This window comes from Choristoneura fumiferana, chromosome Z (genome assembly GCF_025370935.1).
Source record: "Choristoneura fumiferana chromosome Z, NRCan_CFum_1, whole genome shotgun sequence".
Taxonomy (NCBI): Eukaryota; Metazoa; Arthropoda; class Insecta; order Lepidoptera; family Tortricidae; genus Choristoneura; species Choristoneura fumiferana.
Window position 1 is genome coordinate 11,304,651 of NC_133472.1, and position 19,158 is coordinate 11,323,808.

The 19,158-nt window shown below is 36.2% G+C and overlaps 1 protein-coding gene across 10 annotated transcripts in view; it reads right to left on the bottom strand.

The window, feature by feature from the left end:
* sick (sickie) overlaps nt 1-19,158 on the bottom strand; it is a 266,050-nt gene that overhangs the window by 103,381 nt on the left and 143,511 nt on the right. For all 10 annotated transcript variants that reach the window (XM_074086211.1, XM_074086135.1, XM_074086146.1 and 7 more), the window contains exon 3: nt 6,382-6,695. In XM_074086211.1, the coding sequence (XP_073942312.1) occupies nt 6,382-6,695 (314 nt within the window). The remainder of the gene's footprint in view (nt 1-6,381; nt 6,696-19,158) is intronic.

A 19,158-nucleotide genomic window follows, 5' to 3' on the forward strand; every position in this document is an offset into this window, starting at 1 on the left:
GAAGTCAAATGTCTTTCAAAGACACAAAATAACACAGTTAGATCCAATTTTTACATTTTGAAACTGAACTGGTTTCAGAACAATTTGAAACAATTTAATTAAATTTAAAAAATACATATTCCCTCACTTATGCATTATGACCTGTTCCGTTAAAGCCTATGCGAACAATGAAGAAACCTCGTGGAAGGCGGTAATTAATTTCTTTATAACTTCTAAAATCTCCGAACAAGTTCTAAATGGAGCGCGACCAGAGATCGAGATTTGTAGAAATTTTGACAACTAACGCAAATTAAAAAGTTTTGCGACCGCGAGATTACTTTGAGAAATTAAGCAGCAAAATATTTTGTCATTTGTTGCGAAGGCTATCAAGTCGATACTAAGAAATGAGAATAGAAAAGTGCCTCTTTTCCTTTGGGTCATTGATAAAGGAGCACGCTGTGTGGAAAAATCATGCCAGGCAGCTAAATAGAAAAGAGTTCACGAAGCGAAAAGACGATTCATTAAACTTAATTATGCCGTGTGGCTAACATTGGATTACCCAAATCATTGTGTTTCTGTATTACTTCTGTTATTTCAGTTTGAAAACCACTTAATAGCAGTGTCACAGGCAATATCAGACGTTCTGGTTATCACCCCATCCCGCTTAATTGGGTGTCCGATAACCGCGTACCCCGAGGTATAGGTAACATGAAGCGCGAGAGATAACCAAAGTTGCTCGCTTATTTATTTCAAATGACGGATGGCACCGCCGTCTTTCTTGAGATTCCGCATTATTCATAGCGTGAAATCATTCCTCTTCTTCAGTCTAAAAACATCTCTGAATTGCTAATAACCCGAGAAATCTGAAGAACCTGTCGACATTTAAACGAATGGGCACGCCTGAGAAGACCATCTCATCTTAATATTTTAACTTGCCATAATTAATGAGAATATTTTTTCAATTTAAAATTTAAAAAAAAAGATCCACAACAAAGAAAACCCATGCACTTGATGGGCTCTCACTCGATTGATTAGCGCTACTGTGAGTCTGCATTTTTGTTATTATCTCTGCAATCCAGTTAATAATGTGGTTGTGTAGTCGTGGACCTACAGCTAAATAGCGTATTATGCGACATTTGCCGGCCGGTCGGCTTTGTCGCCTTACAAGGCGTGTCCCGGTAAGGAAAGTAGTCCCATTGTGCAAGGCATGGGCCCGGTTGTTAACCTATAAGAAAAACTAAAGAGATCTTAAACTGGTTTGAACTTATTCCTAATTAAAAGTGAGAGCGCAAAATTTCGCTTCCGAAGACTATAATGCAAGATGAGGTTGAAATTGGCGGGCCATATCGCTCGAAGAACCTGTTATGAAGAGAGGTTCTCGGGTGGTGACCATGAACCGGAAAGCAAAGTGATGATGACTGATGATGATGAAAAGAAAACCATAAAAGCCAAGCGCGTGGTCATTTCTTTTAAAAACACTTTTCACGTTCTAAATGAGTATACCGTGCAGAAAAGTGTGTAGCGTGTGTTACAAAAATAAAGGTAACAGCTTACAGGGCCATCGTGTAGAACCCTTTAGGTTATGTTAGGTTAGGTTAGTTTTTCTAACTATTTACAGTTTCAGAAATATTAAACAGTTGAGAAATGAAAAGTTCCGAAATGAAACAGGTTGCCAAACGTTATTCGCCGAAACATTAGTAAACCTGTTTTTTTTATTATTTGTGAAAATTGCACAAGGGAAGCAATTTTCTCCAACTAAACTCGCATTTGTCGGAGAAGTTCGTATTTATCATTAATGTCCTGAAAATACTACGAAATCAATTCCTATTAAATAAATAAATTAAAAATATTTACATAAAACTATCTTAAACTTAAAATACTTACATGAAATAAAAAAATAAAACCTAAAACTAAAACTTTGCATTTTATGTTCGAAAAAGTTTATTTTCTCTTTCGAAATCAGCCCCCAATGCAGCCGTGTCACATCGCTGGGCCCAGCTCAGAACTTATTGGACACGTAGTGAATTTAAGGATTACTTCGTCGTCGTGCAATATGCACTGTCTCTAGATCTTGTGTCTCTGAGTGAATTACGCTGGTGTTATTTATTGAAGCGTAAAAGCTTTGCTTTGCTGACTTTTAACTTTATACTTTTTTACAAAAGAATATTTAATGAGTTCTGAGAGTCATAAAAATAGTATCAAAAAAATATGACGATAAACGAAGAAACAAGCAAGGCACTTTAGAGTTTAGGTGTAACTGGTTGAGATAAGCAGGTATAAATCTAAAGCCCAGCTTATGCCTGCACGAAAATGTATAAATGCAAAAATTATAAAGTTGCTTTACATTACGGCGCTAGTTTGACCACTTTATATTCGTCCGCTTTACGGCCTCACAATGTAATGCCACTTGCACGATTTTTATTGCAAGGTTTAAAACCACGCAGACGAAGTCACGGGCACTTCTAGTCCTAATTATATTGTTAGAACCTAGTAAACTAATATAATAATGTTTGTTTGACGTGGAATAGAAGCTTAACACGCACGGCCCAGGAAGGGGTCTCGCAATCTACTCACTTACATTATTGTAATGTAATATGTAACCTATGAAAATAATTTATATCAGACTTTACTTATAAAATAGGAAGGCCGTAGATTTAAGTGCTTAGAATGTGGAAATACGTCTCTTAAAAAATACAGCCTAAATAATTCGATCAGTCAAACGGCACGCGACGCTTCGAAATGTAGAGCTAACAATATAAATTCTTACAAATATATCATTGAACAATACTTTGCTCACTCGAACTAAGAAATACTAAGGCGTTATTTATAGTACAATCTAAGCAGGTTACTTATTGAACAGCATAAGAAGGTATCATATTATCGTCAATCTCTGATAGCAACAAAAGTCGTACGTACCGGGAATACGGCACACAGTAAATCTGTTTAAAAAAAATGCCTCGTTGAATTTCTTGCCGGATTCTTCTCAACAGAGGTTTTTCCGAACCGGTGGTAGATTTTTTTGACATTCATAAGTGCTTGTTATAGCCTAAATTGAATAAAGATATTTTGACTTTGACTTTGAGTAATACCACGTAATACTTATCAAAGTTTAAAGTGGGAAATGGGAGTATTTAACTTAACACAAGCAGATAAAAAGTGGGAGGTGGAGGATTTCTGCCACTCACCCACATTTACACCCATCTTCTCAATTTATTAAAGTTTCTAAAATCTTAATGCGACTGCTACGTGAAAGATATCGAGTTTTTAATCGTAAGGTTAAAGACATATTTTTTCAGAATTCTTAACCACACGGTTACACTGTGCGCTAGGTGGGATTTATTATTTCGTACTATTTCAAAATACCAATTTTTGTTTTTCTATAAGTTTTCTCCGTTATAGAAATTTTATATATGTAGAGCATGGAATGATGAATGAAAATAATTCAAGCTCACCTCAAAAGCGTTACGTATTTGCGCACCTCTCACTTTGATATGTGTGACAACTTTAAATATTATGAGTGAAAAAAAATTAAATGAATATGTACCCTTTGCCTATTGCATATTCAGAGACAATCGTATTTAAGGAGTAAACTCCACTCGTGCGTTTTTTTTTTCTTTTGAGACTTTTGTTTAATGGACCTATGCAGGGCGGGCTTAACGTCACAGGCACGTCTCACACGATTGAATTTAGTCAAATCAAACGAGGCGTAACCTTTTAAAACGACTTTTTATCACTTGCAACCTATCTACTTTAGACCTACTGAATCAATCATAAAGTCTATTTTAGTTGTAATTTTCATAATAAAATGTGATCTTTTCGATATTACTCCCAAAATGCATAATGCAGGCAGCATTGCGGACGCGTGCTACGGGTTACCTATACTATACCCCATAAATACCACATGGCGGCGAGGTACAGATGTCAAACAATAGCTTGTTAGTCTTTTGTCGTGAGTTTAGAGACGGTTGACGTGACGTCCTTCGTCGTTTTGTCGGCGTGATCAGGGAACCATTGGTAGGGAGTCGACGTGGATAATGAGTTAAGTGCCATGTTAGTTAATCATTCGGTAGCTTCATTTGAACTTTGACTTTTGTAGCTATTTTACAGTCCGAGTTCATAGACTTGTGAGCAAAAGTTTGATCAAAAATATCTGAACACGCTTATACTCTACGCCGTTAACAATAGAGTCGTGTTCAGATATTTTTGATCAAAATTTTGCTCACAAGTTTATGAACTCGACTGTACGATGTTATAATAATAAGGGAATGAACTAAAGAATTCAGTTTTCACATTGAGGATATTATTATGATTATGAATGGACATAGTACCTACTAGGACGTGATTACAAAAAATATTTCTTAAAAGGTACATAAATATGAACATAACGGGTTATAATAAGTAGTTCAAAAAACTAAAACAGGGACTTTAATGGTAAACCAAACGTTAAACCTCCCTGACTGCTCCATAATCAGACCTATTATTAGACTAGACGATTAGGAAGCCAAAACACGGCTAAAATACCCTGAATACCTATCATTCTAACAAGCCCATCTATCTTGGAGTTCCAGTGCCTAGTTTCCGGTTCCATCATCAGATCAGCTCGATGGTACGATAATATTATTGTACACACAATTATTAAGTTTCGTGTCGATACCACAATAAGAAGTGGGTGAAAACAAAGTTCAAAGATTGCGTTACGTACATAGATCAATATGTCCAGTGCAGGTAAAGCCAATGTATTTTTTTGCCTGTAAGAAAATTATGTCCCACTGCTGGAAAATACCTAATCTCCTGCATTTCTAATTCGCTCTGTCTACACCTTATGGTGGCCAGACGCTAATATTAGGCGTGTTAAAAATCTGTCGTGACATGAATAACAAATAGTTCATTTCAATTACCTGCTACTTACGTCTTATTTCACGTAAGCCACAGGATGACGACACGAAAACGAGACTACGAAACACGAAGTGAAAATTTGCCATTTCAGTTAGGCAAATACCCGACAGCGAAAATATTGTCGTTGCTAGCATGTTCCTAAGACATCACAGAGGCGTTCAAAAACATTTATATTCTTGGGCGCAGCGAGATCGAGCTAGTCCGCAGTGCACTTTGGTCATCTTTGTTTACAAACATAGAACATGAGTAAACCCGTAATGGCAAGAATCACCTCGGCAACTCGCCAATAGAGGGCGCTAAGTTTAAAAATAGAAGTGTCACTGCGCAGCCGTTAGTGTGGTGCGGCTAGATTTAATTTATGACTGTCTCAGCGGTAGGCATTTCCGATCTTCCGTTTTTAAACGCAGCCGGTTACAATACAAAATTCCTTTCTAGTAATTATACCTAATTAACTTTATGTATCTACTTATTCCCGCCGTTTAGATTTGTGTTTCTGACAGCGTCAAATGCAAAATTGTGCCATAAACACCAGGTTAAACTAGTTTGTACTAAATGTAAATCTCATACTCACAAATAAATGAACTAGGCACCACCAATTTACTACAATTTTATTTAGTGTAAGACAGAGTAGGTAGGTTTCACTATTGTATGTAGCTATTACCAAACAAAAATAGCAGTATGGCACGCATTCACTGAAATCTTAGTATTGTCAGTATCACAGCAAATAAAATAATGAAATACTTAATGGCGACGAATCTCAAATTATCAATTTAACTAATATTAAATCAATCGACTCGTAATATTATAATATCAGAATTAAGTATAAGATTAGATCTGTTTCAAATCGCTACCGTTTTATTTATTTAATTAATATCAAAGAAAAACATTGTTCTGTTAAACGCTAAGTAACTACCTACCTACTTCGGACACCGACGAACAATGACGAAGTAACTGCTCCCTAATTATAAGCACACTAACTACCTAGGTACTAAATAAGAACGAGATGTATATTTAGTACGGGCTAAAGTAAACGTTCACAATATTGCGTTTGAAAATTATTGAGTGCGTTTATCCCTTTTATAAAACTATCAATAATCTAGCACAGACTATCAATGGCATTTAATTGTTCGTGATGTCATAGGATTTATTTGCATAATAAAATTAATCTTAAACAATGTTAGAGATAACTTACTACATTGCATAAACCAAACTGTAGGTGGATTTGCCATCAAAGTAGAAGATGAATGTAGACAAAAAAAAATGATAATTTTACGACTGCATCTCTAAGCTAATCAATGCGACATCTGTATTAAAACTACAAACAAATGAGTACTGCAGGAATATCTATAGTTGCGCTACTTCCCGATAGATGGCGTTAAAGTAAAATTCTAGCATTGTGTAGCCAACGAAACGGTAAAAAGATTAAGTTTTAATGCTGAAGTGTTTCAAGTATGTGTATTATATGCAGCATTCAAATACATAGTCTAGGCTATATAGTTAACTTACCTATTTGCAGCTAATGTAGTCATCTCGATGTTATTGCTACACGTTGTCAATATTTCATCGCAGCTGCTGCCACCTTTGATGCGTTGCACGGAGCTCAGGGACACCTCTTCACTCGAGGTTTTCCCGACGTTCGTAGCATTGCCACTAGATGGCGCTGTTCTCTGTTTGGACGCTTGTTTGTGTCGGCTCAGCGCAAAAAATAAGGCGAGGACTGCTTTTAATTTTGCGTCACGGATATCCACAGCTGTCACTTGTTCTAATCCCTGGACTTTCTGCGCGTGAAGAAAGTCCAAACAGCACTGCACGTTTTCCAACTGTAAGAAAAAGAAATGCTATGATACTGTTGATGCAGTTCCCAACAAAGGTGCAAAAATACAGAACGAAGTAGGTAAAGTTAGGCTATTTCCGTTTTACTATGCGGGGCCCACTTTATGTAAGCAATAATGTTTTTACTGTTAATTCAAATACGCTTTACCATTTCCAACCATTTCAGCATCAGAAGGTTTTGGTAAAATAAAAATTACCTACAATACTTAGTAATGAAGCTTTTTGCTGACTGTCTTTTTGGTAACTTCACCGTAGTCACATTATGACCCGCTTGCTTGTTTGCCTCCCTCCCATAGTAAAAAAGTACTTACTAATGCCAAATTTCAGCGCAATCGGATACCTTGAAAATACAACATAGGCACTCACATGTTCGTATGTTACACGAACTTTGCAAGAAATAAGAGCTAAATAATTAGAGCCCTTCTATTCATGTCAACAATGCACTACACTACACTGCGTTGCAGAACGTGTTTTCGACTGAATCTATTAAATTATAATGTGTGTTAAAGGCTATTTTCCTGCGACTATTTACTGTTCTAAATAGGTACCTTCAGGTCACGGCCTCTGTGATATCAATGGTGACATGACAGTCCCAAATAAAATAACACGATGGCACAAAGATTTAGTGCTTTTTATCAATGTTATTTTAGACCCATTGTGCATTTGAGCCAAAGTTATAACCTATCTAAGTACCTAACGTTATAATATGTCTTTGTTTCGTAACTACATATATTAATTATCTACTCGTACAGTTCCCATTCTAGGATTTTTCCTAGAACTTATTGATTGAGCTTTTAGTGGCTTACGACCGACAGCTCATGATAAAGGTTACCGTAAAAAGGTGTCATGTTGCGAAACTCTTCCACTAAACGTTGCATAAATGTTAAAAGTAAGTGTTATTATCTTCGATATACTACGCGTGCTTTATTACTGAACGAGCCACTTCAATCACAGGAAAGGAAGTACCGTACACTTTAGTGTTTTGCCATACTTAAATACTTATTATTTTCTTATGATTGGATTTTTGGAGTCTTTTTGTATTTTTTATTTCAACTCCAAACTTGTTAATCTTACGGGTAACCCGTGAAAACCATATCGAACCATATCATTGTTTGTCCAGCAGTAAAGAAGGGGTTATAGCACGCAGCACGGAATGCTGTGGATATGGGTTCGATTCCCAGCGCTGGTCTCTTTTTCTGATTTTTCTGTGCATCCATGTCCAAGATTGTATTTTCGATATAATATTATTTTCTGCATATTTAGTGTCAAAAGTATCTGAAACCTTTTGTACCTAATTCGAGTTATTATACAATAACTCACTCCAAATTTGGTTTTTATCGGCTTGTCCGTACAGTCAGTGCAATGATATCGACACTGTCAAAGTTACAAAAATATATACGTATACCCACACGACTTTATGGACTTAACATTAAGGACTGTACTTATACATATTTTTGTAACTTTGGCCGTGTCGATATCATGGCACTTGACTGTACCTACATAATAAGTAATGGACGAGTGCGTTAACGCTAAGAATACTTACTCTGCTACATTACCTCAGGGTTCGAGGGTATATATCAATGGATATGATAGGATATGGAGAGGCCTTTGCCCAGCAATGGGACATAGTTATAGGCTAAATATAATCATGATATATATGATATATATCCGATATATGTCATAAATTATTTTTTATGATATATATCAATACAAAACTTGCTTTAAAAATTTGATATTATTAAGTAATTTTTGGCTAGTTTTTGGCCTTTGTTACTGTATTTCTACTTCCCAAATGTAAATGGCGTTGGAGTAGATAAAAGATACTACGCAATAGTAGGTTCTAATCCATATAATGGCAACACTTCTGCCGGCGTTAATGGCGTCAGTCGTGTCAGAAAAAAATCGTTACAAAAGAGTAAGTTTTTGTTGTGTTTATTCTATTATTTTTTAAAAAGAAAGTACGTAATTGATAAAGTACAGAAACAATTTTACTTAATTTATTTTACAAATAATACCTAATATGGCTATATCATAAATATCAAATATCCGATATTTTGATATATGGGTAAGGCCGCGAATTTTGACCAATTTGGACGTTCCCAAATTTGGAACGCTGATAAAAAAAACTGATAACACCTAGAGGTTAATTTTTTTTTATTACATGACGCGATATAAACTCTCAAGGTCGCAAATGAGATAATTGATTTAAACCCTTTAAAAAATAATAAAAATATATTACGTCCAAAACGTAACGAAAATTTGAATATTTTTTTTGACCACGTACTTAATACCGTTGTTATTTTTCACTATTTAACTTCTCATGATCATGATTTTGTTTAAACAAAATTTAATGATATAAACGATAGTCACCGATTGCGGAATCATATAATAAAATAATTTTCATGTTTATATTATTCTCTTTCACGTGCCAAAATATCCACGTTTTCGTTACGAATACTTTGGTGACACTTTTTAAGCTAGCTTTAACGCAATTTTGGTAGAAATTTGTTTTTGTACACTGGCAACTAATACTCAATAGGGCAGCATCGATGAGATTAATATAATCTCATCAGTTTGTGACAAACAGCCCCAAACGTGACGCGAGATTTTTTTTTCGACAAAAACGTCGAAAGTGCTTGTCCGATTTTAAGGTAAGTAGTGATTATTTTTAACTGGTGGTTTTTTCATACGGTAGGGTAATCTTTTCCATGTAAGTGCATGTATTATTATGTTAAAATGTCGTTATTCACCATGATAACGATTTTTGTATAAAATACGTTACACTTTCGTTACGATTACGTTACATTTTTACAAAATGCTACGTATTTTTTACAATAACGTAACGAAAAAATGTGGTAAAGGGAAGTTCACACAGAAAATTCTTAACACACTAGTTTATTATTAGGTTTCCAATGACTGCACGCACAGTAAGTTAGTTAGATGATAATTTTGAAGTTAAATAATTTTAATCTGTAGGTGCAGGGATCGGCACAAGATAATTGTGGCGAGTTCGTGTTCACGTCCTGCTTACATGCATAGGCGTATTTAAAGTGAGACGCAAACGGAGAGATCACTACCTACTTAGTTCATTGTTACCTAAAACTTATAATCATAAATAATTTATTCCAAAAAACATCTTTTTACATTGTCCACTTAACTAAGATACTACTTCCTAAATTGTAAAACCTGTGATTTAGGGTTTGGCCATTTCTTTGAGGTATTAATAGCTTGTACAGTCGAAGTCACAAGCATGCTCACAACTAGGTGGTAGGACCTTATGCAAGGTCCGCCGGATTGCTACCACCATCCTTCCTCGCTAATCCTGCCGTGGAGCAGCAGTGCTTACTGTTGTGTTCGGCGTGAGAGTAAGACAGCCGGTGAAATTACTGGCACGTGAGGTATCCCATCTTAGGCTTAGGTTGGCAACGCTTCTGCAATACCCCTGGCGTTGCAGATTTTTTATGGGCGGTGTGATCTCTTACTCATTTGCTCGTTTGCCATCCAGTCGAATAAAAAAAAAACCACTTATCCAAATTCGTTATGCTTATAAATGTGCACCTTATTGTCAGTGTTAGAGAGCATGTAAAGAGACACTTGGAAAGATGTTCGTCAACTAGAAGGTACTTTACTTCCACATTCTCATGTTTGCTCTTATAGATCTCATATAGGACAGATTTAGGATCAGTATCGTCAGAAAGTTCTAGTAAAAATAAAAACTTCACTTATTATATGACTTTTTTTTTCATAACACAGTATCTAATGAGAATTTACCAAGTATGATCTAGGCCTTTGTAAAAATTACGTTACGTTTTATGGTAACTTCACGTTTTTTTTTATGTATTTCTATGTCACATTGGTTAAAATTCGCGACCTTACCCATATAAAATAAATATCGATATTTTCTAACCCTGCATTACCTACATATGCCATTTAGAGCTCTGGTCAATTTAAATCTATCTCTTATTAGACAGAAGTTGATGGCAAAAAATAAATATGTATTACAATATCTCGATTCAAACTGCCAATGATTTATCGCCACTCGGCTCACCCTACTCAACTGGCAAAAAAAACTGCTCCGTAAGTATTCAAAGAAATTGTACAACGTCTGTTTGAATCCAATATTCGTTCTACTCCTATGAAATACTGTGAATATCACCATATCGCATAGGAGTAGAGAACTCTTATAATAACTGAAACAAAACACGATGCATTGAAACAATGAGTTACAATCAAACAATTAAACGCCGATGAAGTTACGCCATAAAAAGTTAAATGCAACTTTAACAACAACAATAAATTGTTAACGCAAGTCACGTTATGTTAGATCGGCTTCGTTTATTTCATTTATGGTTTATGTTTATCCAAGAAATAATTAGATGGACATTGAAAACAACATAATTTTGTACGTACTCATCTGAATTTATTGTTAGGTGCAATTGTGATACAGTGTCTGCGCTATTTTTAATGAACTTTACTAATGAACTAAAAAAAAAACTTTGCTCACCGGCGACCTTGATATAGACTTCCCGCAAAGTAACGCCCTATTTAATTTTTACTAGTTTGACGATAACCTACACTCTCATCTTCTAGGTTCATGTTTCTTGTTAATTTTTTTCTTGCAGGAGACGTTTATAGCTCTCGTAACTAAGAGGTAATTTTATTCGAGAAGTAGTGAGCTGTGTTTGGGGAAGAAATTGAGTTAGTACCCTAAAATAATTATATTTATGTATAATTTCTTGAAGAGCAGTGAAGGTGACCCAAATTATATATCCCCACTAGTGATTACCCACGGCTTCACACGCGTAAATCATTAGACCCAGAAGTTGAATGAAACAGGATTAAAAAAAATACCGTTAGATTTCCGAAACCAACATGTAGTCTTTATTGGCGTTACATTATAAACAACAGTGCCAAATTTCGTGACTCCCTATCCCTGTGTAATCTCAGGATAAAAGTAGCCTATATGTTATTCCAGATTTCCAGCTCCACGTGTACCCACATATCAAATTTCATCAAAATCATCTAGCCGTTTTAGCGTGAAGGAGTAACAAACACACACACACATACTTACTTAAGTGTGTCACTCAATACTCGTATCCCTTTCATCGACACGACAGCTAACAAAGATAGCCGTAGTTGTAAAAGCTTTGTTTCAATACTTTCAATATGGTGGGTAGATTTGAGTAAGCCAGGAGCGGTGGTAGTGCCGGTGACCTATGCTATCAGGAGACAATCCTTTTAAGGGCCGGCGCCGCGCCAGGCTGTGTCGCAAGAGTTGCGCACGCGAGCCGAGGTCACTTCGGGAGCTCATAGTGGAGGACCAGTGGCGTGGCATCGTAACAAGTCGATTCCCACCGCTTGCCTAAATTTTTTACTTGACATACTACACTAGGATAGAAGTACCGTTTGTGGCACTGTACCGTATATGGTCATTTATTGTTTAAATATAGGTTTGAAATAAATTTATATTATTAAAACATTATCAACTTTATTCGGTTCAGTACCTATTAACTTTTGAAAACTCACTAAGCATATCGTTAATTTTATAATATACTTCAAATGTCCACTGGCCAAAATTTGGGCAAAAATTGTACTTCTGCCCCTACTCCGAGGAGTTGCTTCCAAAGACACACCTACTTAAAACACGTTTTTATCACTGTCCGGGTTGCCTATGTTACATAATATGTTCACGCCACGCCGCTGGAGGATAGTTTTCATATGGGGGTTGCAGTGGCGTGGCGTCAGATATTTCCGTGGTAAAGCCGAAGCAAAGATCGCTTGCATCTTTCATAAATCCTGTAAGTCTTGTCGTTCTATTTGAAACTATTGGCAAGCCGGTGTGAATAGGGTTCTATGGACGCTCCGCCACTGGGGGTTAGAATATGAACTGCCTAATTGAAGGGTTCTACACAGACTGTCTAGTTAAAAAGAGTTCTGCAATGCGGTCAAAGAGAAGGTTTACTTCAATTCTTTGACTACATGAGGATGACACTATAAAAGGTTAAAGGTAAAAGGCATACGTGTATTGATATGATCAAATTCCATAGTGAAAATTCATGCTTTATGAATTATTACTGGGTAAGTAAAGTCAATCAGTAACTAAATCCAGGATAGCGTCAGTTCTCGAGTCCCTTTTGGTAATACATTTTCGTCGTGAACTGTGATTTGTTAGGAAAAAGATGAAAATGTCGAAATAGATATAGCTAAATACCTTATTCATTTTAATTTACTTGATGCTACCGAACTCAATTTACCCTGAAGAAAGCCACCTACTAGCTTCTTGGAGTTTTACACTTAAGTGCACCTATTGTTGGAGAAAGGAGAGAAATAACTTTGCTATGTTAAAAAATCCTCAATCATCCTGCTAATTAGATAAAGAATAGACAGTATTAAGGTCTCTTTAATTATCTTACAGTACCTCTTAACTATCACGCTGACCACTTTACAAACACGTTCTAAATAATGATCGCACGGATCATAATTAATGACATGGATGGTCTCTTAACAGAAAGTATTAAAACATGTGTTAGTTAAATGCACAGGTTGATTATGGTTGGACAGAATTTTAATATTTTTTTTTCGGTATTAGTATACAAAAAAATCATAATTGGCACCTAATTTGTTAGAACCTCGTATTACATTCCTTTCCAAAACTGTTAGTTTCTCTCTCTTTCGCGGTCCTCTCAAATGTTCAGTTTTTAAATATGAGAAGGTAGTTCAATGCACCGCATCCCAATAGGATCACGTTCAAAAATAAACGGTTAAAGAAATACCTGCATCCGTCGAGTTTGAAGGAATTCCGTCCTGCTAATAAAGCCGAGCTCATGATAACACGGGTTTTTAAGGTTCCGTAGGCTAACTAGGGAAACGTCACCACAAAACGGCACAGCGCATCGAAACATCTGAGAGGAGCGAGGACGTGTAAATGAAGAGTTTCTAGAGGTATCGGTTCATGAAAAATACATACCTCGCAACACATCCTCGCACATCATTGGTGGAAACGCTGCTTAAAGCTACTCTGTTAGGTCATGAGTGGACTCTGTCCAAACTCTGTTACTGCTTTAAATATCATGTACCTAATGCACTCACACCATCCTGCTAATTATTATAAATGCGAAATTTTGTGAGTGAGTATGATTGTTATTTCTTCACACTGAAACGGCTGGACGGATTTGGATGAAAATTTGTATGTAGATAGTTGGATATCTTTAATAAAACAAAGGCTACTTTTTATCCCGATATTCCCACGGGATAGGCTCGAAATATCAACCGCTGAGCTTAAGTAATGAATTTGAGTTTTTTTTTTAATCCAATGTCAATGAACGAATCAAAACCACGATAATTTTTCAGGAATTCCCCACGGAATTTTGTGAAATCTCATAAATAAATTAACTCTAATGATTTACACGAGCGAAGTGATCAATATTAAACAAAATAACTTGCATGCTTGCTTTGCTTGCATTATTGCTTGCACCTTTGGGAGTGTGCTTGCTTGATCATTTGTTTGCATGCTTGCTTGCATTTCGAGCTTGCATGTTTGCGTACTGCTTGCTTGCATGCTACCTGCATCCTTGAATGCATACTTGCTTGCATGCTGAAAGCTTGCACTATTTTTTCACATTTTGAGACTATGCATGCTTGATATTGTTTGCATGCATGCTTGCATGCTTGCCTACATGCTCACTTGCATGCTTGCTTGATTGCTTGCTTCTTTGAAATGCTCACTTACAAGATAGCTTGCTTAGATGTTTGCTTGCATCTTGCGTGCATGCTGCGTGCATGTTTGCTTGCATGCTTGCTTGCGTGCTTGCTTGCGTGCATGCTTGCGTGCTTACTGCGTGCTTGGTTCATTGCTTGCTCTTGAACCTGTTTTTGGTTCACGCGAGCGAGCGAAGCTGCGGTAAAAGCTAGTACTTAGAATAAAATATACTTCCGCATCTTTCGCCTCTGGTTTTATTACACAGCTGGTTTTAGTGCTGGACATAGAAGAGAGTCCATAATAGTTTTAAAACATACCGTGGAACCCAGAAATTATTTTAGGCCTTTTTCACACTTAACTTGGTCTTAATTACAGACTAAATAACCTGTAATTTCCTTATCATTGTTTGGGTACTTCAGTGTTTAATTGGAGATTACGAGTTCAAATAACATTAAAAGATACTTTCTCTGCTAATAAATACCTCGTACTCACTAATAAAGTATTCAACCGTAAAAGAAGACGTAATAAAGTTTTATCCAAATCTAGAAATCTCTTACACTTATTTCATATTTTCCTGGCATTACATTACATAGGTACTCGTACCCTTAACCTTCCTATGAATGAGTAGCGTAAAAGTAATGTATACACATGAATGTTATCTTTATCTGTGGCCCTAAGGCGCGCGCACACGAACTGAAAGTCAAGTGCGACCCGTTATTAGGGCTTAGGTCACGGCGCACGGGGCGATGTGTGTCGAGGTCTTCGGTCTGGAACTGGAACCGGCACGCAAAATCGAATGTCAGAAAAGAAAGTAGTAAAAAAAATTTTTATAATTTTGGTACATCAAATAATTGAGTATTTAAAATCTACTGAGTGTTATAAAAGTAGTCAGAACACAACTGTTGTGCTCATAACGTGTAACAGATCAAACCATTGAATAAACATGGATACAAGAGACACATTATGTTTCTGTAGTCTGATAATTTTAGATCACGACAGAACACCTCCGTTTTAGCTGTACCTATCAATTTAGCAGGACAAAGGGAGATGGACTGTTGTGTCGCGACCGGTCACGCAAATAACACACGTTCCGCCCAGTATACAGAATAAACCAATTCTGAGCGTCATTGGATGTATCTCTGTCATGCGAGGGATTGTCTTAGACCATCAGCTGAGTTATGACACTATCAATATGGCGGCACACATCCCACAGAGTCATAAACAAACAAAAGATTTTGTGCTCTACGTCGTGTCCTATAATATTTTAAATAAATCAAAAGACACTATCTGCACAGGAACTGTCGCCGATATCTATTAGGCACAGATCTTTTCCTATTGAAGTTAATAAAAATGTTGAACTCAAACCTGCAGCATCGTAGGCCTTATTTTTAAACCAAACTTGGATTAGGGATATTGAGGGGTGTGCGATAAATAAATATCATGGGAGTCCCATTGGGCAATTGACACCAATTGACCTAGCCCATACTAAGCAAAGCTTATATTATCATAGTAAAAGAGAACAAATATGCACACTATGACTCTTTAGGAGACTTAACTGCCTACTCCGGCGCGGACGCTTAGGGTTGTCGATGTCTATTTTAGATTAATTAATTACCTACCGGAAAAATAATTTAAGTATGCAAGTTAACTTAAAATTGACTAATATCTGTGTCTAGAGAAACCAGATTCTTTGCCGGTCTATTATTATTATTATACTAAATTTAAAATAATATTACCTATTTGTAAATTCGCCGAAGTGGTGATGGCAACTGTGTACATACTACTCATGTTCCTACACATAATAGGTACTATAAAATATTGTTTAAAGGTAGGTAGTTATCTATTATTTTTTCATGTGTCCTTGCACGAAACTATCACACTACACTTATATACTACTAATTTACAACTATACCTAATACAAAAAATACGTAAGTACGAGTACGCGAACGTAAAAGGTGATCATCTCGCGAAGCGAGCGCAAGACAAGCGAGCTAAAATCGAAACGTACGGCACCGACGGCAGCGCAGCCTTGACTAAAGAAAGCCTAATCCTCCTAAATTATCAGTGTGTGCGTGCGTACCGCGCCAACCGGCGCACATACATTTAAACATATATATAATATATATATATATATATATATAATAATAGAATCTCGCAAACGGCTCCAACGATTTAGGGTAGGGGTTTTTCGGTGATGATAAATCGATCTAGCCTGGTCTTATCTCTGGGGAAAACGCTTATTAACGAGTTTTAGCCCGAGCAAAGCTCGATCGCCCAGGTACTACATATTAAACGTTCAAGACCGAGAACATCGTATTAGGTACTCAAACAAATATCTGCCCCGGCCGGGATCGAACCGGGACCTCAAGCTTCGTAGTCAGGTCTGGCTCTCCGTCGGTAATAATGAACATAAATTTAAAACGTTACAGAGTCATTTGAGTTTTAGATAAGGAATTTCTAAAAAAATATGCATACTGCTTTCAACTGTTTCTGTATCTGCTCTGTACAATTTCCTACCTAATATTACTCAGGCGATTCTTTTGTGCCTCGGAAAGGCGTTTCATATAAAAGGTACTTTTAATGTAATTTTTCTACGAAAAACACGATTTCGCTTGTTGAAATTTATACAATTACAACATTTACTTCAGTATTACTTCCATTTAACACTGGCTTGCAATAAAAAAACTTTACAGTGTTTATTTCTCATAGTTTGTTTACTTTTTGTGTTTGTCGATCTCCTTAATTAATATTTGACCCCGTTAGCTGAGAGAAAGTAGGCACCAACACTAATAACATCACATTTCCCAGTTGTATATTTATACTCAGGCCATAGGTACAGACATAACGTTATGCGCAAGTATTGAAAATGCGTTCTTTCTTACTATTACGAATTGCAATTAGTTTTGGCTCTTTGAACGACTTCTTAACAATGGCAAAATTAAAATGTGCTTAGAGAAAACGAAAGTAAACGTGAAATAAATAATTTACATTTCTACTCACATCTCCTTTTCGATATCAGGATTTAAGAGCTGATATAATTATAGTTTCTATTATATTTTTACTTCAATGACACGCAGAATCGAGGCCTTTGTAGCTACCTTATAGCAGCATGATACTCGTATTGATAAATTATAATTTATAATTTATTCTTTCTTTTTTTTAGATTTTGACATTTGTTTTTTTTATTGTATAACTGTTTTTTTAGTGTTTTTTATTATATTTTTTATTAATTTAGATTTAATTATTAATGTCGATATCTTAATTTTAATGTAGTTTTAGATTTTTTTTATTGTACCTAATCTACCTTTTATACCATTCTATCAATAATAATATTTATAACTGGTGATATGCACTTATTGGAGCAGCATAATATCGTTACTTATGTAGCTGTAAAGCCCATGAAAAACTTTTTTAGCAGAGCTAGTGTAGCCTTGTTTTATCCTTAAAAACCTCACTCAACTATCTATTGAATTTTTCATCCAAATGAATATTTAATCAGTATATTATTTTTATTCATACAGTACTAGGTAAAGTTTACATTGTTTTGCCAGTTTCATGGCCAAGAGACCACATGCATACGTAAGTATTTTTAAGAATAAAAGGTGCCAGTAATGGCCCATCATCATCATCATCCCAGCCTATATACGTCCTACTGCTGGGCACAGGCCTCCTCTCAGATCAAGAGGGCTTGGGCCATAGTTCCCACGCGGCCCAGTGCGGATTGGGAACTTCGCACGCACCATCGCTTCGCAAGTTGTGCAGGTTTCCTCACGATGTTTTCCTTCCCGCAAAGCTCGTGGTAAATTTCAAATGTAATTCCGCACATGAATTTCGAAAAACTCAGAGGTGCGAGCCGGGTTCGAACCCACGACCCTCTGCTTGAGAGGCGATAGGTCAAACCACTAGGCCACCACGGCCCATACAAGCAATTAATTATAAGGCAACAGTTCATGGAACCCTTTTTTTTCTAATGTATAAAAAAACGTTTTAATCGAAAAATGAAGTTTTTTCTTCAATGCAACAAATATATGTTATAATTATTTTTTTACTTAATTACCTTACTCTTATTGAAAATTGTAAAAACGTAACAGTATTGAAGAATAAAATTGCTTGACAACTCAAACAAAACCACATAATTATGTCTACTCTTCGGTCTGTTAAATACATCTTACTCGTATACCTAATTTAAAACTTACTACTTTTGAAAAAACTGGGTAAAATTGCTCCCCTAAAAGTACTTATATATTATACGTACATCGTTAGGTAACCACTAAATAGCTTCCCTGTTATAAATACAGTGGTATATTCTCACGCCATTCCGCCGCCACTCGGAACTTACAATGTTGAAGTGTTTACACAAAAGAAAACAAGTCAGAATTTTTGTGATTTGTTCCGGGCGGCTCGAATCCGCCGCGCATCGAGAAATGTAGAGTGGGCTAATTTGTACCGACAGATTTATGACTCTGTACGTTCTTTAGTACATTGTAAGTATTGGGGCACGCCGGCGGGGAAAGCCGTTAATGGCCTCAGACCTACGGCTGACTTAACCAATAGTGGAAGATTTCATAACTCTTCCGAGGTTAGGTATAAAACAAATAGGCTCAGCGGTAACTTTTATTACGAAACTGTTAATCCATGTTGTTTGTAAAATATCACAACTCTCTATCGGAATTTTGTATGGAAATTTCAATGTAATTTTTAAGGAAACCCGCGATAAGATATCTAGAAAGATAGGCACAGTTGAGAAAAAA